This window comes from Hyposmocoma kahamanoa, unplaced genomic scaffold, assembly GCF_003589595.1.
Source record: "Hyposmocoma kahamanoa isolate Upper Pololo Valley unplaced genomic scaffold, ASM358959v1 100021, whole genome shotgun sequence".
NCBI lineage: Eukaryota > Metazoa > Arthropoda > Insecta > Lepidoptera > Cosmopterigidae > Hyposmocoma > Hyposmocoma kahamanoa.
In genome coordinates, this window is record NW_020653200.1 from 9,909,821 (window position 1) to 9,937,679 (window position 27,859).

At 35.0% G+C, this 27,859-nt stretch overlaps 1 protein-coding gene across 2 annotated transcripts; it reads left to right on the forward strand.

Moving 5' to 3' along the window:
• Window positions 1-718: 718 nt before the first annotated feature.
• Window positions 719-27,809, forward strand: LOC113228084. 2 transcript variants are annotated; one of them, XM_026461233.1, is made up of 6 exons: window positions 719-793; window positions 23,120-23,372; window positions 24,047-24,151; window positions 24,993-25,195; window positions 25,745-25,823; window positions 27,040-27,808. In XM_026461233.1, the coding sequence occupies exons 2-6, from the start codon at window positions 23,193-23,195 to the stop codon at window positions 27,283-27,285; spliced, it is 813 nt and encodes a 270-aa protein (XP_026317018.1). In that variant the 5' UTR covers window positions 719-793; window positions 23,120-23,192; the 3' UTR covers window positions 27,286-27,808. The 2 variants fall into 2 exon arrangements, with proteins under 2 accessions (XP_026317018.1, XP_026317021.1); XM_026461236.1 differs by having other exon boundaries at window positions 745-852; window positions 27,040-27,809.
• Window positions 27,810-27,859: the final 50 nt, after the last annotated feature.

Genomic DNA, 27,859 nt, shown 5'->3' on the forward strand with positions numbered 1-27,859 from the left:
GGAATGTTTACAAGTAAGCGGTAATTACACATATTTAGTTGTAGGTCTACAAAGAGTTATTTATTGACACATTTGCATTGTATATATAAAGAGAAAATTGTTAACAACGGTATATATAATCTTCAATAATAAATAACGAAATACAGCTTTACCCAGTTTGTGCTTGCTCACAAAATTAAACTTGCTTTCATTAAAAGTAATGTCCTTGAAAATTAAACTTTTTTTAAAAGGTAACAAAATTTATTTCCATTTCAGAACATTCGTTGAATACATAATTGTCTTGTACTAAATACTTAATAAGTGTTCTACGATAGTAATAAAACAATTGTAGGCGTCTTAGGCAAGTTACTTTTACGTACAGATATTACGTATTATTATTTCAGTTCATAGATTTATTAATTATTTAGCTGAAGTATACATAAACATTGTCAGAATTTGTAGTTTCATATTCAGTTAATGAGTCATAGAATTATCGTCATTTAACTTTTATTTGTACAGCATAAGCATTAATCATTGTCTGTCGTGAGACAGTTGCAAAGTTTGACCGCAATCTTAAAGCTAAAGTAATACAAAAGAAGGAAAATCCTAATTTCGTGGTAATAGGGAGACTTCGACCGCTGAAGGGAGTGAGAGGCTCGACGGTGTTGCCGCGGGGCTCGGGGAGAAGGGTGGTGGCGGTGGCTACTCGGTACACGCTGCATAGGCGCAAGCGCATGGTGGCACTCGATCGCGCGCGCTCGGTCCGTTCGCTCGTGTCTACGGCTACACCTAGCTTCAGCCCGTACAGCCTTCCGTGAGTGTCCACTTCAGTCACCGGCCTATGCCGCCCGCCGCCCGTCAAGCACCAGCTCGGTAACGTACCCGCACACACTCACCTCAACAGACATACACACACCGGCGCGTGCGCTTGCATAAGCGTCGTTTCCGCATCGCCGCCTGTTATGAAAGATCGAAAGTGAAGCGCGAGCGCTTCCAAAACAGACACAGTGACCCATCTTCCAAGATATGTGGATTCCACGCGTCATTCAAGGAAGAAAGTAAGTCTGTGAAGATTTCAGTTAGACACAATTAATGTTGCGACAACTCTACCCATTTGTTTATAATAATATGTTTTGAATGTTTCGTGATAATTTTTTAAGTATTAGTGGCATATCAAATACTAATTACCCGTAAAACTAAATCGAATGCAATTCGCGTTCGTTGCTACACCTCAACGCAACCTCGGCATTCGACATTGGGCGGGTTTCGTCACTTGCTATACAAGTATTGACTGATAGAAAACGATTTCAATAACATTGAAACTCGAGGTGATAGTTCATTAGACCAGTTTCTTAAAATTTTCTCTGAAAATAATACAAAACATCACGCGTGCTATCCACGCTTGATCACGACACGCATGCTTGATAGCCGATATGAAAAACATCTTATTACAATGCAATATCTTCGTTCGTCCATTATTGTCACAATTCTGACGTCACTCGAAGATGAGACTAAAGTACCCAAGTACAAGGTCATTTATACACGCTGAGGAAAATATAATTTTATGAAATTGTAATTAACACTTTAACAGGACCGATTAAAGTCGATGATATAAATTAAGGTTATATATACAAAATATAACCCAGCATTTGCGAAATTCATCCAATACATCCTCTCGCTATGCGAAACAATCCCTGTGTTGTGCTATTTGGCGACATTCTATATATTATCTTGCTTAAGTTTCTTTACCCACTATGGTAATTACCAGCAACTTAAATTGTAAAGGTATTTGATCGGATGAATGGTGTGTCTTCAACAGTTTATCACTGCATTTGCAACGACTTTAGAAAATCTAAACAAGAATATTGAAAATAGAAACATATAATTATGTTTCAAGATTTTAGGTTTTCGCGATTGTTACACATGGGAAATTAAACAATTTTTCGGACAAAAATCGCGTATAGTTGTTTTTTCAAACAAACCAACCTTTCGGGCCCTTTGCATGACACGACTGACTGAGAAGTATTTAATTAATAACTTTTGTAACAATTCTAAAAAATAAGGTGATTCGCATTAATATTAGACTTAATTGGTTGATGACTTTACCATCTCAGTCAGCTTAGGACTAAACCAAGAACCCGAAACGTTGGTTTGTTCGAAAAAACAAATATAATATTAGATCCGAAAAAAAAGTTTCATTTCCTATACTATTATGTTTGTTACGAAGCTTGGAAATCGCGTACGTTTTCTCAAGTTTGACTTTGGACTAAGAATGTATTAGCGTCGTATATAATTGACGCATAATGGTTAGGTTAGGTTAGATTCTCACGTGCTGCCGACCGACCATGGTTTTGATTTCGATGTTTCGAGTTGTTCGTAAGTCAATTTATAACATTTCTTCGAGCCGACGCTCACGACCTAAATTTTTTTGCACCGCAGGGCACTTCTGATTTCGTTAAATAACGTTATAGAGCCATACAAAGGGTTAGTTAGGTAAAGTCATGCCTCGTAGGTTTTAAATCCGTTCTCGATTGGTAGATTTCTTATTACGATTATCATGATTATTCTTTAAATGGTGGCAAACCAATTCCATCTTTATTGATTTTTCGGTCGCAGTCACATCAATTTGATGTCCCGACAGTCGATTGCGGTATAAATTCCATGACAGGTAAAACGGCGCGAGTCAACAACCATAAGATAGCTTGCAGCTGGACCGCTAACTACACGGTCAAGGTCGCCACGATTCAGTTTCCCTCTTCTTGGCCCTTGCCAATTTATAATGCGGTAATCTTTAATAGTCTTTAACAGTTAAACCAAATTATACGTGTATTATATTTGGTTTAACTGTCATACTACGAGTACATTCGTAATACTAAAAATTAAAAACTTGCAGGTCGCTTAAACGGTCGGCACGATCTTCAAAAGGTCAAAGTTTAGATCACCATTGTTTTGGTCTAAGCGAATGACTAACTAGAGCATAATTTACTTTTTCTTTACAATTATATTCGCAATAAACCGAAACCATGCTTCTAGGCCAAGGAGGTGGTCTAGATTTACTTTAAAAATGAAACGTTTAATCGAAATTGATTTCATTGCCACTAAATTAAATTATTTTGATTCACAGTTGCAATGAAAGCGGTTGTTATTTAACTACGTGTTAAGTATAAGAATGATTATGGAAATTTTGATTAGAACGCAATCGGATTGTCGATCTTCGTTGATTGGGTGTTACGTATGGTGCTTCGGTGCGACGTACATTCTTATTATTATTATTTCCTTTAAAGCGGCCACTAAGCTTGTGTCAGTGTCAGACCGAACTCGCAACGAGAATTTCGCGGGTGATAGGTCCCCGATTCTACGAACATCTACCCACATACCCGAAAAGTGTTACAAACAACGAAACGTTTAATACCCGATTAAAACTCCTTTTATTGGATAATGAATTCTTTTTCTTCTTTTTTTTTATCTACAGTGTCGATGAGTTTCTTTGAAACAATTGTAATTTTGTTTTACTTGACTTCGTTGTATTTAGACCAGCATGATAATAATTGCAATATTGTGGCATTGATAATATGAAATAAATTATTATATTCTATTCAGTTTTATAAGAATAATGTAAAAATAACGGCGACCATTGCCAGTGTCAGTGAATAAAATACGCAAGGAACTCGACGGTTGTGATTGTGTTCACTACCTGTTTTTGGTCCCTGTCGCACCCATGTCACATAGTATATATTTGTAAGGGATTCAAACCATGCGACAATAAATACGCAACTAACAGCCGACAACTGATAATTGACAACTTTCACAAACTTGTTTGTTAATCAAACCACAAAAATCATTCTCGTATCTCGCAAGACTTATGAACATTTTACTATTAAATTATGCAACTTTATATATTATCAACTATATACATATTCACATTCAATATTCTTTATTCCACGATGATGTAGGTACAAGGTGTTACATAGTAAAAGAATCACATCATGAAGCTTTTCGGGCTCAACAAAGTAGAATAGAAGACAGTAAGAGTACTATATATATTTCAACCGTTCCTTTTGGTTAGAATATTATATAACATTTGTCTACGAATAAATATTCTTTTTTTAAATATTGGATCATATATGTAGATCAGACAATTTGTTACAAATATTCGTGAACACGACGTATAGGGCTAGACGAATGTAGAGTGAATCTAGATCTAGGTAGAAGTAGTTTATTTTTGTGTCGATAATGCATATTTTGATGCGATTTCTTGATGGCTTTGAAAGAAATATTATTGATTATTACGAACAAATTTACAAATCTCAAAGATGTAACAGGCATAACTACATAACTAACATATAAGTATTTGTCAATCATCATGTATAATGGATAAAACAATGTGATGTTATGTTTATTGGATCAACAAAGAAAAAATAGTTACAAAGTTTCAGCTACCATCCGGATCTTTAACATACAATACATATATACAATTACATGATATACAGCTTTTAATTTCAGCCCTGTCTCTGATATTACAGCACTTACTTATTCTAATTAACATGTGCTGATTCTGATCTGACATTTCCTTTTCCATTTTTCCGTTTACAAAATATTATTTATTTTTAATTATATACCTGTGTTGATGCAATTAATCAATAAAGTAGGAATAATTTGTTAAATTACAAATAAATCAGAAAATATGCATTTAAAAAACGGTCAAAGAAGCCATTTAAGTTTAAGCGCTGTCCTGTCGAAGGTTAAACCATTCATCATATTTACTTCACCATGAAGAAACATATAGAACCACCTTAACATATCCTTCATAGTTTAGAAAAAAGACTGGAAATTTCTCAACGAAACGAGTGTGTAGTAAGCGCAATGAATAATAATGAGTTTCGGCAACGGTCACCTGTGACCCACGACGTTGCTGAGAGTGTTTTAACACAGACCCTTTTAACAATGTTTTTTAAACGTTTTCAAGGAGCACCTTAATAATTAACCATTACGTAATACAGCAATTACTGCAAAATAAATAAACAAAAAGAAACAACGCGTAACAATTAACTGTGTTACTAAGTAGCAAATACCGTCAGGTGACGAAAGGAAAAAGTACAAACAAAAGTATTAATAATGCAGCCACACACTCGTATCTCGAGATGAATTCGCGTTGCATACGCTGGTAGTCACACGCGCCTTTCTATATCATGCTTCCGTACACGGCGCGTGACTGACGACGGCGTGCACAAGCCGCGCTGCTAGGTTCCGTTTGTATGGATTTTCCATAGTCTTATTAAATTATGCTATCCATGCTATTTACCCAATATTCTTCATAGTGAACAACGTCTCTATCACTGTGGTCTGTGGTCTCTATTTATACTTAACGATATTCGATTCATAAGGATTTTTTTTTTCGAAAAATATAATCTAAAGTTAATTGGGTTATATTCAATTTAGTCTGTGTTATGGATACGCTTTCTTATTGTGTCCCCTCCTAAGACTCACAAATTACAATGGGAAAAGTGCTATATGCCCAATATACATTAAAATGTACTAAATATACTTCAGGCCCAAACAAGTATGTTGTCAATTTTGTAATATAGTCTGAAGCTCAATTACTTCACATATTATATACATTTTGATGTACACGGTGTCTAAGAAGGATAGAAAAAAGCTAAGTTGAAGAAGAGAATTGGAAATATAGAATTTTAATTTCGGATTTAGAAATTAAGTCTACATTTTTTTGTGCTTTTCCAGAAAATTTATATTGAGGAAGGCAACACGTAAGTGTAATCCACTATTTACAGGATGTCTTGTTCAGTTTGTTCATACAATCAACATTGTTGAACAAACAATGTTGCTAATACAAAGAACATTTGCTATTCTTAAAATAATTTAAAGAAATATTTTCTTCTTTTGAAACTGCCTCTGTGGCTTTTGGTTACCATGCTAGACTGCCACGAAGAGTCCCGGGTTCGATTACCGGACCGTGAGAAATATGTGTATGGCCTACATTTATTTAACTCGTGAGTTTGGGTGTAATTTGTGGTTGTTTATAAATATATCCACGGCACTCGCGATACGGAGGAAAGTGTGCGTTATAAAAATAAATTTAAAAGAATCGGAAAATCGGACACATTTACATAAAACAATAATATAAACTGAATTGACACAATAATATTATTAGTGATAACTGACTCGCGATGTGCAAATAAAACAAAGTAAATGTTAACATTCGCGTAAGAACTACGTATGTTTATCTAATTACTGCATTGCATGTGACATCATTCTTCAGAAAATGCAGTGACTATTTTAGTCCGACAAGAATTAGTTACAGAAAAAAATTGTAAATGCGATTTAATTTCACAGGTAACTGAAATTTTTCTTGACCGGTGTTTATTGAATTGCGTTATACCGAAAACTCATTTTACTGGCCGTAACTAATAAAGTGAATCCATATTACATTGCAGTTAAGATTCAATTTAACTATATAAAATTAATTATTTATATACGAAAGAAGGTTTTCCCATCTATCTGCTAAAATTGATTTAAAAAGTCCAATTAAACAGAACTTTACTTAACTCGTTTCTTTTAGTAGAACCAAAGGTTGAAACCAATTCATTGATTTCTTGAGAAGCTTTTTAATCTGATGAAATTAATAAAATCTATAAATACCGGCACGTACATCTAAGGTTTCAATACCGGCAACAAAAAACATATAGTACACATAATATGATACGGCTCTTGGTGAAAATATCGCCCGACCTATTCGTCGCATTGATACAATCATACGCTACACTTTATTCATACTTCATTAATACTTACGGTTTCACGTATTAACTTGTATGGAGCACGTAAGGTGCGCCCCTTACGCCCTTGTATTTAAAGATAGCATCTTTCGTGCTCGTTATGTTGTAACATGTGATGCTAATCTCAGTATTATAGTTTTATGTGCAGTTAGAAATTGTCATGCGATGTTAACACCTAAGGCACCAGAGGTATAAAAAACATTTGTGCTTAGCACAGCAACAAATTACTATGATGAATTGAATGTTTCTCGGAGATTTTAACGGTATATGTAATAATAGATAGCCTTTAGAAAGCCGTTCAAAATATTTGCGGGACCAAACTACTTATTACCAACACATTTTATAAGAAAAAAAAAGATTTAAAATAAACCCTCATGTACGACCACATTATCGGTACCACACCGGTACAGTACCCGTTCAATATTGATATTATATAGAACAGGATTGTGATACTTAGAGAACACACAGCCTTGTAAATTTTGTCATAGCTTCGACTGAAACAATTTTTCAGACAATTTTTTTCCTAAATTTGTACCGGGATTTTTATTCGAATTTATTATTATTTATAAGTTTAATATGCTATATTTTCCGTAGATCTGTTACGTACACGAGGGTCAAGAGCTCGGTCGCGTCCACGCAATTGCGCAAACTTGGATGTATATACTACGCCGCGTGCATCCTCCTTAAACGACAACCTGACCCTCTTGTTAAACGACTGTTTAGCCTTCCATTACCAATGTCACTGCTCTAGTCCACATGAGTGAATACTCCAATATTATAATATGGTTTCAAGTAGGTTATTAACAACTCATAACATTGTTTACAGACATTGATTAAAGCAGAGAACTTTAACGAGATGCGTTGTCAATTTATACCTCCTAAAGACAAATTAGATTTATCATTTCTTTTCTTTTCATAGCCCCACCTCGGGAATCCCTGTATCACATATACAACCATAAATTACGCCCAAAGTCACGAGAGAAATAAATGTAGGGCATACAAATATTTCTCTCGGTCCGGGAATCGAACCTGGGACCTCTGCGTGGCAGTCCAGCGTGGTAACAGTTCGGCTACAGAGGTAGTCATAATCATAAACAAGATACATGGCTGTCGGATTTGGTTTTAATATTGTAATAAATCTGGTTTCACACAAGGTTAAACTATCAACCAAACCTATCTGAGACTTAATAAATGAGACGTCAATTGCAACTTTGGCCTCTATATCATATTAACATACTCATAAACGCAGTAACTTTGACACGAAAATGACCCTTCAATGCCAGTCATCCATCTTGTACACGTCATTTTGCAATTACCCTTTTCAAGATAAACCACTAATCCTCACATCAAAAGATGTTGCCAATTATTTCCTAAATCATACTTAAGAGGAACGCAATTTGTTGGACATCTTGACATCAGAAACGTACTCCCAATTTATATAACTTCCTGATTTATGCAAGATGACGTACAAAAAGTTTGAATCAAACTCATCCGAATGCACATTTTCGATTTTAAATATCTAAGTATATCTGATACAGCTGGCTCTAATTTGTTACAATTACTACACAACAGTTATTAAAGGGTATGTCAATTGCAGTGTAATTAGCGCTTATGTATATAGCCTTATAGTACAGGGAGAAGACTAGTTTATTGAACTAATTGAAATGAATTTATATTTATAATTTGAAAAATAATAGATATAAAGAATTAAAAAATATACAACTTAGTCTACGCAATATAGAGAGTTAATTTCTTTTGATCGTGGTGTGGCTTATAAATAAAAAAAGTGTGTTTTTTGGTCGAAAGGAAGGTACGAGGAAGACATGCTTCGATAGTCCACTAGTTACAATAAGACTAAGACGGGAGATTGCCAAAGCGCAGCATCGACCAGGTTTGCGCGCAACTACGTGAATCCGACCCAAAGTCGGAAACGTCACGCTTTGAAAGACTTGATCAAGGTTTTTCAACAGTTACTAACGATTTTAAAATGTAATTTTAACCTGTGTAAAATAAAACGATTTTAGTCAATATTTTGATTTAATTACTAAAACTTTACCGCATAACTTATACACGTTATCTACCAATTTGCCGTTTTGGTACACGTAACAAATTTGAATAAGACCATGAACTTCTGATCGCTACCATTGTCACATTGTGGTGGCCGAGATCTTGAACTTCACACATCTCGCTATTATTTTGTTTACTTTAGAAACATGTGTGCTTGGCGACTACACTCAGTACTTTTACATACAATATTTAAAAAAAATCGGTAAATACTATTGCCTACGTAAATTGAAACATATTTGAATAATTTAACTTCGTAAATCTAAAGACTGTACTTTTACAATCCTTTTTTTTATTTTAGTGAGAACTATACGTTTCCGCGTAACTAAAAATTACATAATAATAGGCCTTAAGATACATTTATACAATAATAGACTCTACAAGAATCTTACGAAGACAATCGTGAGATTATCAGAAGAAACAGAAACTCGCAAGTGTATTTAGATAATTACACAATTAAATCTGACCTCATTCATGTATAATTTTAGAATTATTTTGATCAAATAAGATAGATCTATTTACTTACAACAGAACAATCATAACCGATAATTATAAAATAAATCATTAAAAAAATCAAAGAACTATACGTTCATCTCTTAATAAATAAATGGGGACAATAAATCAAATAACTACAATACATTTGCAGCGATCAAATCATTAATTTTATGACCAATCCACGCTTAGTTAACTAACTTACTCTTATGTAATTCAATATAACAACATCCATCGTTGCATAAATACAGCTATGTATAGAATATAGCTCATAATATCTACAACAGCTGACCTATGTGACTTTTATGATTGCGTCATGAGACTCTAACAGGTTTTATTTGTCATTTTATATGTAAACTTTTTATAGACCTTAAGCGGTATATTCAAAGTCTTTTCAGTGTATATAAATTCTTCGATTTTCAGAAATTTGTTTTTTGTTATAAAGATGCATATTTCGCTGGTATCAACTTAAAAGTTTGAATTTTTTTCTTTAAAATGCAGACGTACTAAAAATCGAGATCTTTCTAAACAAGGTCTTGTTTGAAATGATCGGACGTGAAATGGCGCGGGAGGTAGGGAAGTATCTCTGAACTTACATTGAGCAACACAGTCGTATTCAGTATTACACACAGAGACGTAGTCATCAAGACGTCGTCGTCCATTGAACAGGGTATTAAAACTAAAACACGGCATATGTTCATTATAAGGTAAATGTATTTTAAAAATATTGAATTCTAAAACGAAGACGATTATTTCAAGGTAATAAATACCTATTTTGGGATATTTTTTTCATTGAATTGTTACGGTAATCTACTGTATAGAGTAATGTTTTAAGATACTACTATGTTCCTCAAAGTTTTATTGAATTGAATATTATTCGTTCTTCCATTTAAAAGTATTAAGCATGAAAAGTTTAGTTAAAATTCTGAATCACAAATATTTTATGTTCAAGAGGGTAATATTATAGGCCTCTCGGAATAATGTCAGGATTTTGTCAAAACTACGGAACTGAATAAGAATAAGAAGTATTCGAAAATACTGTTAAATAAACGGCTTTAAATACATATAGGTGAGGAGAACCAAATAACAATAGCGTCTGAAATAATGCTAGAAGAAACTTTGAAATTGCTCTCCTGAAAAATCTGTGTTTTTGAGATAATACCCTCTTCACCTGGATCAACGATTTATTTGTCTCCAACTGAGTAATAGCGACAGTAGTCCAGTGTGCCCACGGGAATAAGTAGGTAGCTAAACGAAAGTTGTATTAGAATAGAAGTAATAGAATTAAAATTAAAGTATGAAGACAGGTAAATGATGAGAATTTACTGCAGTGGCGTTTGCTAGCGCTGGGAATATTGTGGATAAATTTGCATAGACACAATAGGTTGAAGTAGATATCACCATCAGACTTAACAGATTTACATACTACATGATTATATAAAGTTGGCTCAGAAACCTGATGAGTTGCGTCACACGACCGCTTTCCTTGCACGGTCCACTCACACGCACCCCGCACTCGATCATGCAAACAAAATCACTTCTCGTCAGTAGGCGTAGTGGTTATAAAATATTAAACACTTGGAATTTATAAATTAAACCGTACACTGTGGTAAAAATCAATCATGAGCTACTGGGCGCGCACAAGTTGCCAATAGATAAGCCTTACCGAGAAACCTTAACGAGATCTACGGATTCGAATTCGGTTCCTAATGCTGAAGTAGAATTCAGGTGCGCCAACACCCAAAATACCTGAAGGCGTGTTATAACTGACGCACACCCAGACTGAAAAAGAATACAGACCCCGCATTCCACGACAACGGGGATGGGACAGGATCGCGCATCCTCACATAAGGCTCCGGGTTTGATACACGAGACAGTGGTAATCGTGCAAACCACGACAGAAATATATCGATAAAACGGCTGTCGCGACGCACTGGCAAGTACGCACTATAGTAGTAGAGAGAAAGACACCATTGCCATTACCATTCAAAGGGATAGGGATTTAGGGATTACAGAAGCCGGTTAGAAATCGGCCCTTGGCCATCGTGGAATGCACATAATAACATGTTGGCTACGTGGCAAAAAGAATCACTGTGGGCCCCCAGACTGGCTGAATGGCACGACTCGCCTTAGCTCTAAAATAAATTAAGATAAAATGTAGTAACATGAATTACAAAAAAAAAGATTTATAAATAGTTTCATTACATTAAACTATATTATATTGTTTTCTAGAGTACGTGTTAATATAATTTTGTGAAAAAAACACATTCAAAATTTATTTCAGTATTTTAATTGCAGCCATCAATTAATGAGTAATGAAAATAACATTTTATAAGTTTACCATATCCATATTAATCAAACTACTTCCTTAATTACTCGGAAAAATCAGCAATTGAGTGGAATATGTGAATATAAGGTACAGACCTTGATCAATACCTTGTACTTTGTACAAAGTTGGAACGGTTTTATCCTTGCTCTTTGTACGCGAGAAATTAAGCTTAAAACCGTTTTTTATATATGTGTTTAAGCTCAATTTGACTGGCAGCAAGTTATTACTTAATAACAAGTTAACCTTATGTTCTTCCTGACTTTAATTTAATTTTGCTTCATTCTTCGGTGCCTTAAATTGATTACTATCAAAACAGTACAAAACTTTGTCAAGGGTATTGCATAAAATTTATGTTTACCATTCTATATGAGTTAAAAAAATATTAACAGATTCCTGTGTTGTAATATCGTTTACTCATCATAAATAAGTAATACGTGTATGGAAGCTGTTAAAAAATATTTTGTTGCAAGTATTGATTAATTTATTCATCTTATCTAGACGATTACACAATTCAAAGAGACAGCATATATCCAAAAGGTTACCATCTTAAACTGGTTCTTTTGAGTGTAAAAATCAAGGTCAACACCATAAAATTACGATTATAAATTTAAAGCGATAATTTAGAAAAAAGAATTATCACTCGAATTAAATGACACTGGTTAATGATAAAACCGTCAAGTTTCACCGTGCGCCGATTAATTTGCGCAATTATCAACAAGCGTGCCTAAAAGTGACATCGATCCGTGAATAAATATAACGCTTTGACCTCGTACGTTTGTACTTAGCTTTGCTCGCACTTGAAATAAACAAGTTGTGGCATTATCCTAACTTTCATTAAAAAACGTAATTTAAAACTATAGCGTTTCATAATTCATCTACAATAGGCAGCCTAAGCATTAAAAGCTCACGAACGAAGAGCAAATAACCATTATACATAGAAAAAGCCGACGTGAAGAAGTATTTTTAAAACAAAACAGCTAACAAAAAAGAAATTTGCGATATTCTATGGTCCTCTTCTGCAATCGTTGTCTGTAGTTTATTGGTGACCAATTTAGGTATAGGCCTGAATGATATCAGCTGTGGCCAGATGTGGGCGCTGCCGGCGTCGTAATTGGTGACGTCGCGTCACTTTCGCGTACGGAAGGAGGTCGCCCACCGTTCGCCGTCTACCGCCTCCGCTCGTCGGCCGAAAGCGAAAGGGGAAACGCACACTAATACACTGGACTTCGAGCACGCTGCCCTCTCAGGAATGCCTTAGGTGTTGCTATGACATAATCTCGTCTCTCTGATGACCTGCATATTCGCTACAATAGATATAACACGTAGACTGTATGACAAGCAATCGTCGCTACATCTCTTTATATACAAATGTGGGAAGGTGTAAAACTGAGCAACATACTTGTAACATACTATAAGCACCTTGATTTCTATGATGTACTCAAAGTAACTCAACCTTTTACATTACACAATGTGCAGGAATGTGTGCCGGTTAATGTGTGAACTAACAACACAGGACATCCTGCAATATACCGCCGGCACTAAGAAACTTTGCATGATATTTATCTACCGAGTTTTGAGAAACTCGGGCATTGGTAAAGATGTTCAATTGCTTAACAAAACGGATCCAAGACATAGATTAACCATGAGCTTTGGTTTTATATTATATTGATGCAATAGACAAAAAGGGGCAATAAAATCTACATTTCGCCATTTCACATATTATAGTAATAAATAAAAGAGAACGAGGTCATGACCTCGATACACTTGAATTAATTTTTTTACAACATGCGATATGTGGTTAATCGAATACGAATTTGGTCAGTAGAATAATGTGTTATCTGTAAATTTTCATCATTTTTCTAAACATTATGTACTGCACCGAGTCTTTATATAATCAAATATCGACAAGATTTTCTTGTACTTACATGCGTCATAAATTAATTTTATACATGTCAAAAGATCATCAATAAAATCAATAGTGAGTGATCGTAAATTAGCAATGTGAATAGTTATTTGCATACAAATAGTATTTACTGACATCGTGAGGATGTTTAGTACAGTTATTAAACCTATGCAAACGATAACATCATGAGTTATTATTATTAGACAATAAGGCATTTTGTCGACAAAGGCAAATAAATATTCGTTGCACAAAAGCGGTCATAAGCCACGCAACGTCCGTTTTTGAGTCTGTGTAATACAGACACGTCGTAAACATACTATCTAATTGCTCATAAAAGTTAAAGCTTAGTAAGTGACCCCGATCTAAGCACGGTTCTAATAAGTAGCCAAAACCAGGCTCATTACAACAACTTTGTAGAAGGCAATATGGTCATTACTTTGTTGCAAGAGCACCGTTCATCAGGAATAATATCTCAATGTAAACTATACTAGCCTTTAGTGACGGTTTGCACTTTAAACACCTCCTTTATTTCTTTGTATGCTAAAGAACGAATCTTTCTATCGGATGGTTATATAAGTCTGTTCAGTTTACGAAAAAAACAGGTAAGCCGGTTCCACTCAACTCAAACACGTACCTTTGCATTATAAACATTTGTATTGTACTGCATTTATACCAAATTATTATTTTATATTCCGCATTAATTAAAAAACAATCATTTAAAAAAGTAAAAATAAAAATCATCGAAACTATACGAAATCCGTAGCGATAGCTACGCGCGCTACGCGTCGTCGTGATTCGTTGATGTCTAATGTGCACATCATTCTCACTAACAATTAATCAATGACAAATATTACCAAACTCAAACTTCACACTTATGAAACGTGTTTGCACTTATTCAAGTACCTATTTTTTCTGGATCCCAGAGTTTTAAGATATTTGGGAATAATTCCCAAAAATCAGACCGTTTAAGTAGTTCACCCATTGCTTTATACCAATGCTTTATACTAAAATGTACTCATATTACCAAATTAAATATTATTACCGACTTTTCGGACACACTACAGGCTCTTAGGTATTTTTTATATTTTGTGCGCTCCATTTGTGCTAATGATAATATACACGGTATCTTAAAGATGCCATTATACTTTGAGGCTTGAACAAAATGTACAAAACACAAAACAGTTACAGAAACTAATTTTATTTCCAATTCACGTAAATATTGCACAGTATGACTCTTTCAAATCCCATAGCATTATTGCACTATTATTAGTTTGTGCACTACTTTAAAGCCGACGCGAATGTATATCGTAGCCAAAGCGAATATTGTTGCCAAAGCGAATAATAATTATTTGTGTATTAAAAGTACGAGAATTTGATACTTCAACGACAACATGTGTGAAGTTAGCATTTGATCAATAAACAGTTTGTTCTGGTAGTAATTATAAAAAAACTAAGCGAATAAAATAACTTTAACAAATAAACAACCATAAAAAACCTAAAAAACAAAATATACCCTTCATTCCAAGCATGCATCAATGCATTTAATTAAAAGTAAAATTAAATGCATTAATAAATACTGATAGACATTGATCTCTCCTACATGACCGAGAATAAATGTCGATCCCACCCTATAGGCATTACAAGTAAAAACATGTAAGCGCTTACTAATACGTACATTATGAATAATTGTCGTGCAGCATGTAGGCCAGTTCTTGCCCTTATGTGAACATTAACAATAGAACACGTTTCCCCATAACATAAAACAAACAAGTGCATGGGAATCTGAATAAGTAGTTCAAATAATTCGCTAGGTCTATAACTAGTACAAGGTCTGAATCAAAAGTACACCCCTTCTCCTGTAATGTACTAAACTCCCCTTACCCAGCTTTAATTGGCAATAATTCCATTTTGTGGCCAGACAGTGAGAGACAAGGATACGGCACTTTGCCCCCGACCGAACTTGATGCTTTTTACCAAAATTGTCTACCTACAAGATGCCGTATCCAAGACATCTACCGAACGATTTTTTGGCTCTTATATTTTGCTTTAATTAAATAATAACCGATTTAAAATGTAAGTTTTTAAAGTAATAATGAAGGTAAAATATTATGACAGATCTAAATTTTAAAAGAAACAAAAAGTGAAAGAGCGATGACCAACAGCAATTTACGTAAGCGCAGGTTGTACTTCACGAATAAAAAAGTCAGTTCAGCTCCCCCGTTTTTATTAAATGTAGGCCAAGTATTTACTTAATTACCAAGTGATTTACGATGGCATCGATTAACAATATGAATAAATAATTTTAGTATCGATTGCTACGAAGAAAAAAAAAACATTTTTTCCTGTCTCTCGCATCACAAAAGTCGAACTGCGGCCATTAATATGTCCCTAGTGTCCACATACTCGTGATTACTAAATATTCTAGTAATTGATATAGAATTATATTAACTCAGGGATACGTAGATAACGTGAATACAATTTTTAATCCCACGATTTGTACAAATTATAAATAGACATAAAACCACCAAGTGACTGGAAGCAATTATTTCGTATTTTCGTCTGTGACTACAGTGTTACAAAAACTTAAAATAAGTATAATAAGAAACAGCAATTTGGAGAACTTGCAAAAATTTTAGCTAACGCAATTTACTTTATGGTTTTTATCTCAGAAAATGCTAATGGAACGTGTAAAAAAAAATCGATTGCTAGCTGAATATATTATTTTGTACCTATATTAATGATAATTATTATTCTTCTAACGAAATATTTATATTACGTCTTAGTTTAAGAGTAACCTGTAGACTTATTAGAGCAGTATGAATAAGAATGAGAACACTTTAAAAGATTGTCCAAAAATAAGTATATCATGTGGATGGTGCAGCCTGTACTGAGCTGGCACACCCAATGCGAACGGGTTCACTTTTCCCGTACGGCCTTGGACCGTTCAGTTACTCAAGCCCAAATATAACGCTCATATTAATATTTCCTACTTGGTCGTTGGTAAATGTTCCTAGTATTTAATATTTAATTTGACTAGATTATGACATTAATTGTTCATATCAATGAACAAGTAATTTCCAGTGTCGATCAGTTATAGTAAAAACATTTAAAAACTCTTCAATTTAGGTAATAATTTATTAATTTTTGTTACTCTTAAAAGTTTCTATTATCTCCGTATCTGGCAGCACCGTGTTACCTAATTTCATAATGCATCATATTTCAAAATTTAAATTTGGCCGTTGTTATTTGAATCTGCTCACGAATAAAATAAAAATTGTGGTTTCATGTATAACAATAGCCAGGGTACTAAAATTACCAATTACAAGACACCTTGTATTACAAATAAGGTTAAAAAAAATAAAAGAGATTACAACTGAATTAAACAGGTAATAAGAGTTGTACGTGTTACGATACTAATCTAGAAGCATGTAGAGCAGTGTGAACCAGTAATAAGGTATAATCCCATACGAAATCGCCAGCGACACTTCCCGATCCCCAATGAAGTCAAACTCTATCACCGTTACTTAGATTGTATTCAACTTATGCAACTGTTACCGGACTCTATAGGTTACCGACGATCCGATTGCAAACTTCCTACTTACATCTTATGCGCCAACATCGATTAGAAAGCAATTTAGTTCAGCTTGTTTTTTCTTTGACAAATAATTACATCGTAAGCTAATCACAGTAAAGACAATATCCGGTCGAACGGTTCATGATTGTAACGTCCGACATTTCCCCGGAACTTAACCAGAAAATTTAAAGTTTTAATCAATAAATTCAATAAGAATGCCGAAAGCTTTATTAACCTCATTTAGGCCGTATAGCTTGCTCTGAAGGGCAACTAGTTCCTTGTATTTTTGGTTTTTTCCTTCATGACTCAACACTGAACGCGCAAGTCCGATAGTGAAAGGATGTTGTGCAAACAACCTCCGCTTCGGACCAAACTTAGAGCGACTTGTTAATTCTAGTGTTCTAATTTTAAATTCGTAATAAACCTCGTATGTAAATGCACTGTAACCATACCATAGTTATTTCTTACACAGCTGTAAACCGATTCACATGTAACTATAGCGAAAAGTGAAGAAAACATAATCATGTCCTTGTGTTTGATACTAAAACCAGCATCATGTATCGTGTAAAATTTAGATGAGCTCTACATAACTTTATGTCGCAAGGAACATTTGTTTATGAATATTCTTGCGTCCACTGGCCAAACGAGCCGCTTGCGCAGTCCACAGTCCGTTTGACTCGTATTGCCTGAAATTGCCCTAATGCACATAATGGAGTCCTCACATAAACCTAGCCATATTTATTGCTGTCGTTTCTCAATGTAACCGCATAAAGGTATTGCATGTAATCTACTTCATGCCCAATAAATGAATTATGTTATAAATTTATATTTCTTTAGCACGATAAGTAAAGAATTGTCTTTATAGGTATATAGGTATTGACCTATTATGGGTATGACAAAAATCAAGAAATCAATAATATAGCAGGAAAGTATTTCAGGATGTAAACTAAATATTATAATAATATCCGAATTTATTTCTGGGAGTTAAGTTGAAACGGCTAATAGACGGAATGTTGTTAACTATTTTTTACCTTTCATGTTGGTAGGTCAATGCTTTTATACAAATAAGCATACATCTGTAATCAAATGAAGATGTTTAATAACTTGCCTCAATTTGTTCCCGTCTTTAATTATCTATTAGATAGACTTTATAACTCTTCGTGTAGTAATTTAGCAGATGTAAATCGTTTCAATTATTACATTACATTGCAACAGATTCATTTACTTATTTCACAAGTAGAGCATTCTGGCTGCAAATGTGACCACACGATAGGTAAGTAAGAACAACCGGTGATCGACGACTGGAGCGAAACGGAGCACATCACACATTGGGCAGTATGAATATTTCAATACAAGAAAGGAGAAAGCTATAAAAAATACATAATTATACACATTATAATTGTGAATGTAAGTCGATACAGGAATATATGAGGAAGACAAACCGGGAACTATATAGGAAGTGCTATATTACAAGACAATGGTTCAATACCCAATATTAAATTGCAGAATAAACTTTATAGGCAAGCCGATGAGAATATTATTGAAATGGACTCTTTCCAAGAAGAAACACATAACAAATATACAATTTAATTAAGTCATGTAATGTTCGTACAACACAATAATACGTTTTTTGATAAACATCTTTATTCATTGTGGAATTAACATAATATTAGGTACACAAACGTGCTACTTTCGATATCTTCTCGTGCGATAATATCACTCTGGCAAGTAGGTTAATCGAAGAGGAAGAACTCTTGAGCATTACAAAATGGTGTAAATTAAGTATTACGTGAGAATGCTTGTATTCGACCATTATGACATATATAACATGTAATAAAAGAACAAAGTGGACTGTAATTTGTACAAAACAATCATCGCTTCTGAATAAGACTACATCCGCGCATGTTCAACGCGAACAATATGGATTTACGTAAGGATAAGGAGTTTCAAACTCTGTTTTGTATTGTTAATATTTTACCTGCTGTAAGACCTGCGTCCAAGTTTACGGAAATATGTCATGGCGTGACAACAATGCGTAGCCGGTAATATAGGAATAATTGCAACAGTTTCCTCGGGAAACAGACTTTTTACGCAAATACGAACATCTATCAAATAGTAATGGTAGGTCTCCTTGTGATCTTTGACACGAATTTAACTCAGATTTTGAACCATTCTATAGATTATAGCCAAGCAATCAACATTGAATTAGCTTATCATTAGAAGCATATAATACGAAGTTAAAGCACAGGTTGTATACGTAATAGCCTTAAATGAATGCCGATGTATTATTATCGATTGATTATATCGATGTATTACACAATGATATTTGTTTATCTCAAAATTTATTCAAAGAAACAAAGCTTTTTAAGAAATTGCGTCAGTACTGCCACAAAACAATTACTTACTTGTATAATTATTATTTTTGTCAATGTAAGTAGAAATCACTCGCAACATCTCTAGATTGCAAACAAGATAAACGTAAATGGGTATTGCAATATTAGCTAAACGCAACTTGTACATGAAGTCATGGAAACGAACGCTCAAATCGTTAAAAATAATTATTTACAAAAAAAAAAAGATAAAATATTACTTAATATAGCAATCTTAATAATCGTGAAACAAAATATAAGGCTATATTAAAACATTGTAGCTTGATGCAACGATTGGACATCAAGATGTCTTTTACTATAATAAGCGCTTCCCATTTACGGCACAAAACTATTGATAGAGGAATATTTCGTTTATACGAACAAGAACATACATCTGGTTAAAGTAAGTGCAGTATAGTGGGGTTGATTTATCAAGCGACTAGATCAGTGGCCAGCGATGGCGTAACTTTAGTGCACTTACCACCTGACACACGAATTACAGTTGCTAATGTAAATTCAGGCGTAAACTACAGCTCAGAGATAATCACCGATCACGATTAAAAGGTGCTATGAAGCTGGCTATATTTGAAACTGTAGGTGCAATTCTTTATGGAGAACCTAAGTTATTTCCCAAAAGAACTTCATCTATTACGTTAAAAGTTATGTGACTTAAGGTATTAATTTTTTTCATTCCTATAATGAAATAAGTCGATGTAATCGTTATAATGTAGTGTACACTAATATCGAAACTATTTGAAGTTGAAGAACTATTTTAATGAATTGGAAAATTTTGTACAATAAATAAATGGTATTAGTTTCAGTAAACATTACCTAAATGGTTTTGTTTTTTTTTAAATTATTAATCGTTAGGCGTTATATTTTAAGTTTGAGTTTTTTTTATAATATAAAGTGACCGGATGAACAAATCGTGCGCCTGGTGGTAAATACACGCCTGTCCATAACAGTTACAGTGTCACTCAGAGCATTAAATCGCAAAGATTTGAGGGCACAGCCACTGCGCCCGTCACGCTGAGACATAAGTTGACAAGTCCCTGTTTAAAGTAATTTTTAACTGTACTATCGCTAGGACACTTAATATTGACAATCTGTATAGTTATATAATAAATAGCACACGTATTGTCATGGTATCATAAAGATGGAAATGCTTTGTTTAATAAATAAAACATTTATAGATCTTTCATAGTTGCTGTCTTTACACCGTCTTTTCTTTTGTTGGCAACAACTAATTTAAATCACGTGTACGCTTTACCACGTGAACTCTGCAAATTGCTTATAATTGCATTTAATATAACTAATTAATAAAATTACAGATAAATACCGATCTGAACATTAACAAATAGCAAAGAACAATGAGCCAAGTCTTCAGTTGTGATTATAAAAGTACATAAAAAACGTTTGGTACATAATATTTTTTTTACATAGGCTCACAATGAGAAACATTGTTTCCTTAAGTTTTTTTTTATATTGCAACTGTTAAAACTAGTAAGTTATTAAGTTGCTATGAATAATTTCATTGCAACTTAATAACTTACTAGTTTTAACTCAGAAGATACGAGTTCGTATTTGAAGCCCAATTAAATGTAATCAATATAATGTACATTTTCAATTACCAAATTGTTAGATAGGACCATCTAGAATCTGAATCCAAAAATAAATTCTCTGTAGGTACGACCGCCTTAAGCATATACCTATAAATATTTATCTGCATACCTTGAAGTTTCATACAGACAGGTTTGTAAAAACGAAATCTAAAAGGTCATTATTGCCCACCTATTCGTTATTAGAATGTTATATGGAGCGTCAAATTATAAGATAGGCGCTATATTTTCGTCATTACCTTTTCCGTTCATTTACTTATTGCATACCTAAACTATACACCCACGGCCTTCATTTCTGGGTCAGCGAATTTAAACATATTCGCCTTACAATCAATAATAATTTATTGTAATTACTTTTCTTAGCTCGGAAATGTATGCATTGCTTTCAAAAAAGAACCTTTCAAGTTTGTGACTAATTTTGATGCATGCAAGTCTTTGCCGGAGTGGGTAGGTAAATCTATTTCTGTCCACTGCTGGAAAATTTAAAATATATAATAATATATAAAATATAAATATATAATAAATATTTATATATACAATAAAGAAAGACTGTCCAGCTGCTCATTAACATCAGTGTCCGCAATTTCGAGAATTAAAAATAAATATCTATGATATTATTTATTTTGCGTTTAATGTGGTACACGAATATACCTGTACTACATGCTTAAAAAGGCTGTAAAATAAACGAAAGCACTCAATAAAAAAAAAAAATATAGGTTGACAATGACAATTTAACTAAACAAATTAAAATTTAAGCGCTCTAAACGAAAGAAGAGTCTTGCAACACCAGTATAACACATACCAACGACAAACATATTTTCTTATCATCTTGCGGTACGTCGTCGACAGATATATCTCTTTTTCTGAATACAGCTCGAAATTATCGTTAGAATACCATTATTCTTTACATAATCAAAACTGAATATACATAAATTTTAACAGTAATAGTATTGCACGAATTATACAATTTTTGAATGATAATGAGTTACAACGCGTCATTATAGGGCTTATAATTAAAGAAATTATGAAACAACTCCGTTTTGAAATAGTTAATGTTGTTAAGTAACAGTGGGTAAAACCACGTGCAACATTAACCACCTCTTACTTCGAAACGTAGACCTGTTCTACCTTTCGTCTCGTACTGGTACATAATATACCCATATATAATACTCTGCTCCACTGAACGCAGAACTTATTAAGCTATTTTTAGGAAGTTAAAGCCATCGCTGTGTTTGAATTAAATATAAATAAATAAATATTAGGTCATTGCTCGGATCCCAAAGTAACTAAAGCACTTGTGTTATGGAAATCGGAAACAATGACGGTATCAGAAACACTATAGAAAAGTTAGTTTTTCTATATTGACCCAGCCGGGGATCAAAGCCAGGACCTCAGAGATGTGCAAGCCACTCGACTGCGAAGGTCATTATAACGTTATATTTTGTCCAACATCTACAAAAAGTATTCAACCACAATTAATAAATTTTAAGTGATCTATTCAATATCTCATTATGCCTACTTGGTTTATAAATATTTAACTATTTCAAGAATTGCCAATTTAGTGGCAACTGTGGAAAATTATGTCAAAACGGCGTCAGAGGTTCATGTCGTACTTAACACAACAATGAAAGTGACTTACTCGTACCGTCAAAGGTCGGTCGTTAAAGTCGACAGTCACCTCGCACTGGCGTTGTATCTACTGCCTTGCCCAATCTCCCATACGCGACCTGCATATAAAATTTAAAACATTAACATTTTAATATTACACTGAACAATAAACAACACATACACACAAAAAACATGGTCGTGCGGGTCCGAGTTGGTGATTTTTATGAGTTTATTGATAGTTGAGACATCTCTCAACATTACGTATATGTAATGTTAATAACATATTTTGGTTTTATTGGTCTTGGACTTTACTAAAAATTAAACGATGAAATATGATCGAATCAATTTCTATCTATCTTCAAGTAAATTAAGATGTTTGCTGCTTTCACAGGTGCCAATAGAAAGTTGAAGCGGACAGTTCGATACAACCATCAAGACTACTACTATTGTGATTACACAACAGAATGAGGACGACAGTGTATCTAGCTGTGATATGCGCGGCGTTGGCTGCGGCTGTGGCGGCGCCTGCGCCCAATCCGGAGCCGGTTCCTGAAGCCAAACCTCAACCAAACCCTGATCCCGCTGCCTCCGCAGACGATAGACCCGAGATTATTGAAATCATCGCACCCGCTGCAAGTGCACAGGTTTGTGCAATGTATTGTGAATACCCATACAATTGTTGCTGACCATTGAATACTAATCTTTAACAAGAAGAGGAACCTGGTCTTTGCTCGCCACGCTGTTTGCCTATTAAAGTTTTAATAAATGCAATAATTCATGCAGAATTATCTATCTCATTTACATTTTATAACAAACGTTTAATGAATGCTAATATTATTACCTTTTATTACATTGTAAGAACGGCCCCTTTACTCAACCAGCCGTGCGGGCTGCGAAACGAATCGCTGTAAGGTACACCTCGTCATACCAAAATATACATAATTATCTGTCAATAGTCAAATTAGGATTTGAATAGGAAAAAATGACCAGTACTTTGAGCACCTTCGACCAAAAATATGAGAATCCACGGGTCAGTGCGCCCTAAGACATTGAATTGTTATAATGTCGCGTGTCCCTAATTACAAACGATTCTTCAATAAAAATAATTGCGTAACTTCATATTCTTTTGAGGGAGTACTATTTATATAATTATTTATATTTTATGGTTACTACCATAGTTACTACTTACTCAAGGTTTATATATAATTATTTTCTGCGAACGAGACTGCGACCTTTTAGAGAGTCATGACATTTTATAAATGCTTATTATTGGTATTTGTAAAAGCAATTATTAAGAGATCTTGCCTGTATTTTTCAGGAGACCTTGGCAACGCTAAACCTCGGCGCCCCCGGCTCCGAGCTCAGCGAACGAAACAAGCGCACTATCGGAATTCTCCGGCAGTTGTTCCCAACATTGACACAGGTATAAAAGAAGCATCTTTTTGTAATAAAATTGGATACAGGTGTTAATTTAAGTACAAGAAGCATTTTACAACCTTCATTGCAGCTCTATGTACCTACATTAAAAAAAACAGGTGTGTAATAAGAACATTTGCCTTTGGTGCAATTTTGGTCACAATGACGACTTCGACCTAGAAAAAAGGTAACATAAAAAGGTCTACAAATAAGCTTTTTGAAAATTGATCAATTATTTTGTGGGGTTCGCTTTTAAGCACTGCTTGTACAAAGAAAATGGTAATTCAGCGTAGAGTAGTAGCTATTGCGAGCTTTGCAGTAGTAGTAGCATATTTATTTCAGAAATGTCGTCGAATGTCGTCGGTATCCTAAGGGCGGTGTATGTTCTAGATTATCGAACAGAAGGTACAGCAGATTACGGGAATGCTGTTGCAAACGCTTGGGCCTGTAGTGCTCAGAGCGTTTCTGGGCAACCGCAACGGTGGTGGCAACAACGGAGGTGGAGGCGGCACTGTCGAGCTCGCAGATGACGATGATGACGAAGACGATGAAGATTCTTCAGACACAACCGCATCGGTCTCAACGACAATCAGCGTCAGCACCACTGCTGAACCCGAGCGCCGCCGCAAGCGGGCGCTTTTCTTCCTGCCGGTATGAGCGTCGCAATATCGCGCACTAACACCAGCCTGCCCAAGGACGGCAGTGCAGCGCTGACCGCTCGCTCATCCTTCGACATCGTCAACGTCATCGCCATTTCACCGTATCGACGACACCACCCTTCATTACACGAGCATGATTATCACGAAAAACAATCCGATACTGGTCACTAAAAATATTTTATTTTCCAGAATGCCATTGCTGACGAGAACCAACTGCTGTCTGGTGCGGAGTCCCAACAAGCGGAAGTACGAGTAGCATTCGGTGATGGTCAAGGAGACCAACAACCCGCAGCGAGCGAAGATCAGCAAACCGCTGCGCAGACCAACTCCGCAAGCATCGATGAGATCACTCTCGATGACGCTGATAACAGCGAGGAGAACAGAAATAAGAGGTACAGACTATGCTAACAAACTAAGCACTTTAATAACTATAAATATTCGTCAGGTCTTCAAAGAAATTGAACTACATGCAGTAGTCTGCTTGTCAGTAAGTAAAGGTTCCTTATACTCTTTACAATTCTTCGGGGCAGTCAGCAAAGTCAGCATCATACTTCTTTACACAGTTAATGATGTTGATTTATAAAAATTTAGATTATTTGTACATTTTGAACGTATAAATTAATTGAGAATTGATGCATGCGTAATTATTTTTAGTTACTGTCACCGTTCAATAATGGGGACTACATGCATATGTCGGATCAGCCGCTTATTCCCGACATTGTAATATCTCGAACATTGGTGAACAATAGATTGAAAACGAGTGCACGCTATTATTATACTAGTTTTTACGGTACTTTTCAATTCGCACGATTGATTTCTACCAGCGAATGCAGTACTACTAGTGTCTGAGATCATGTAACAGTTGCGTGGCATAAATTAAAGTTACGAATGCACTGCAATGCATTACTAATGATGATTGTGGTTTGTTTGGAACATTCCAGATTCCTACCCTTTGGAGCTCAAGGTAGTGCGAGTGTTTCCGGAGGCGGCTCGGGCAATTTCCTATTCGACATAGTCAGAGTAAGTTTATTTATTTACATTATAGACACACACACTTACATAACAAAATATACTTACTCGTATAATCCATATAACGATTGTTGTACGTTTACGTTTACACTACAAATTGTCAATACCAATATATTCTATAACAAAAACACAACATGTATACAAAATACCCTGAGGACGACGATTTTACTGGAAAAGAACGGGTGGATTATCCCAAGGTCTGTAGTAAAGTGCTGGAAGAAAGGGACTGTAGTGCATGTGAAGGTGGTGCGAATGAGAAGGTTTGGTTTGCAGCGTCCAGCTGAAGTGATGGCGCGCGCAGCCGGCACGGCATTCCGTCTCTTCGCCGGAACCGATTCCCTCAACGTTGGTCTCACCGCCTCGCACACAGCATCCCTGGACCCGAACGATCCACAAGTACATCCGAAACGCCAACACAACGAACACCTTATTATGCCCGTACACGTGTAGTGAATGTAGATTTGCAGCACTAGAATTTTGCAGCCTGTAAATGGAGACAGCTAGCAGACCTTCACCCTTTATTGTTTGTATTTGTAGTTTTGTAGAATAATTAAGTAGTGCAAGTAGAGATTTAGTTTTTATTTAAAAGTACAGAATAGATCTACTGAATAGGTCAGAACATAAACCGTATCTTTGATCTATTCGAATAAGTCAACCTAACAAACGATTAGTATTTTCATGCTATAGCGAATTGCTTGATGCAAAGCGAATATTTGTAACATAATATTCCTTCAGATTAAGATAATGTAGTTTTTCTCTCGTCAATGCTGAGGAATTAATTAACAAATATTTAGATAGCTAAACAACAAAGTAAATTAAAGCATACGGAGATGAATATTGGTTCCACTCCTGGTTTTTTTCATAGATTTAGGTTTTAATAGTAGGTCCAGAATCTTATATCGCAGTTTTTCATGCTGTATTTGTAGATAACAAACAGCACCCGAAAAGTACTAATTACTAAGTATTAAGTAATTTCGTGTTTGTGAAGTTTTCATTATTAATAATACTAACTATACTTTTTAACATTATAGTGTTTTCGGTATTGTACCAGTAGGGAACATAGTTACTAACTTTTCTTGCACGTATGCTTATAAGAATAATACTAAATCGATATGTATATGAAGTTGTTTGGTCGATTTAAATGTGTAAGTCATGGTGAGCAAAACAAGCGTGAGATAAGTTGGTTGATTAGAACTCCCGGTTTCAGCTGGTGGCAGGATCATCATCGGGTGCGTCTTCAGGAGACGCCGGTGCTACAGTCGATGGCGGCGATGATAACGGCGGCGCCAAGGGCGATAACCTCACCGAGGGCGTTCCCGGTCCTATCACCAGGTTGTTCATCATCGCCAACCGCGGCATTGCCAACCTCATTCAAGACCTCATCCTCCGCATCGCGCAAACTTCCGAGAGAATAGTAAACTTCAAGGCGCGACTCATCACCTCCATCATTTAATGCGTTCATCTTTAGAACAATATAAAGTAACTTGAGGTAACAGTGGGGTTCAAAATACTCCTCCTAAGTACCTACTTTACGCGAATAATTTATTATGTAGGTAATTCTAAAACAATAATACTATTTTATGTTGGTACATACACTTATAGTAAAGCATATGCTGTGATTTAATATTTGCCTATTCATTTCATTCGTAACATGTACTAGATACCGGCGCTAGATAACGACAAACCAAGTAACCGTTCTCCGTACTAATTTATTTCGTAACTCAACAACGCACCTGAAATTGATTCAACGACAAGATCGAGAGCATCTATGGATTGATAACAGAAGTGACAATTCCTCCACTGCTACTTCAAGCATCTTAACAATATCCTAGGGTAGGTAATAGGGTAGAATAGTGTCGAGGCGCGGGTGCGCGTGCGACGTCGGGGCCGCGCGGCCGCGGGCCGCCCGGCGCCGTCGCCGATCTGCTCAAAGCTTTTTTTTACTATGTGACAATCTCGAAATCGTTTTTATGTTTGTAAATATGTATTATAGCGGAATTTGTATAAAATAAATAATTAGTTAATTA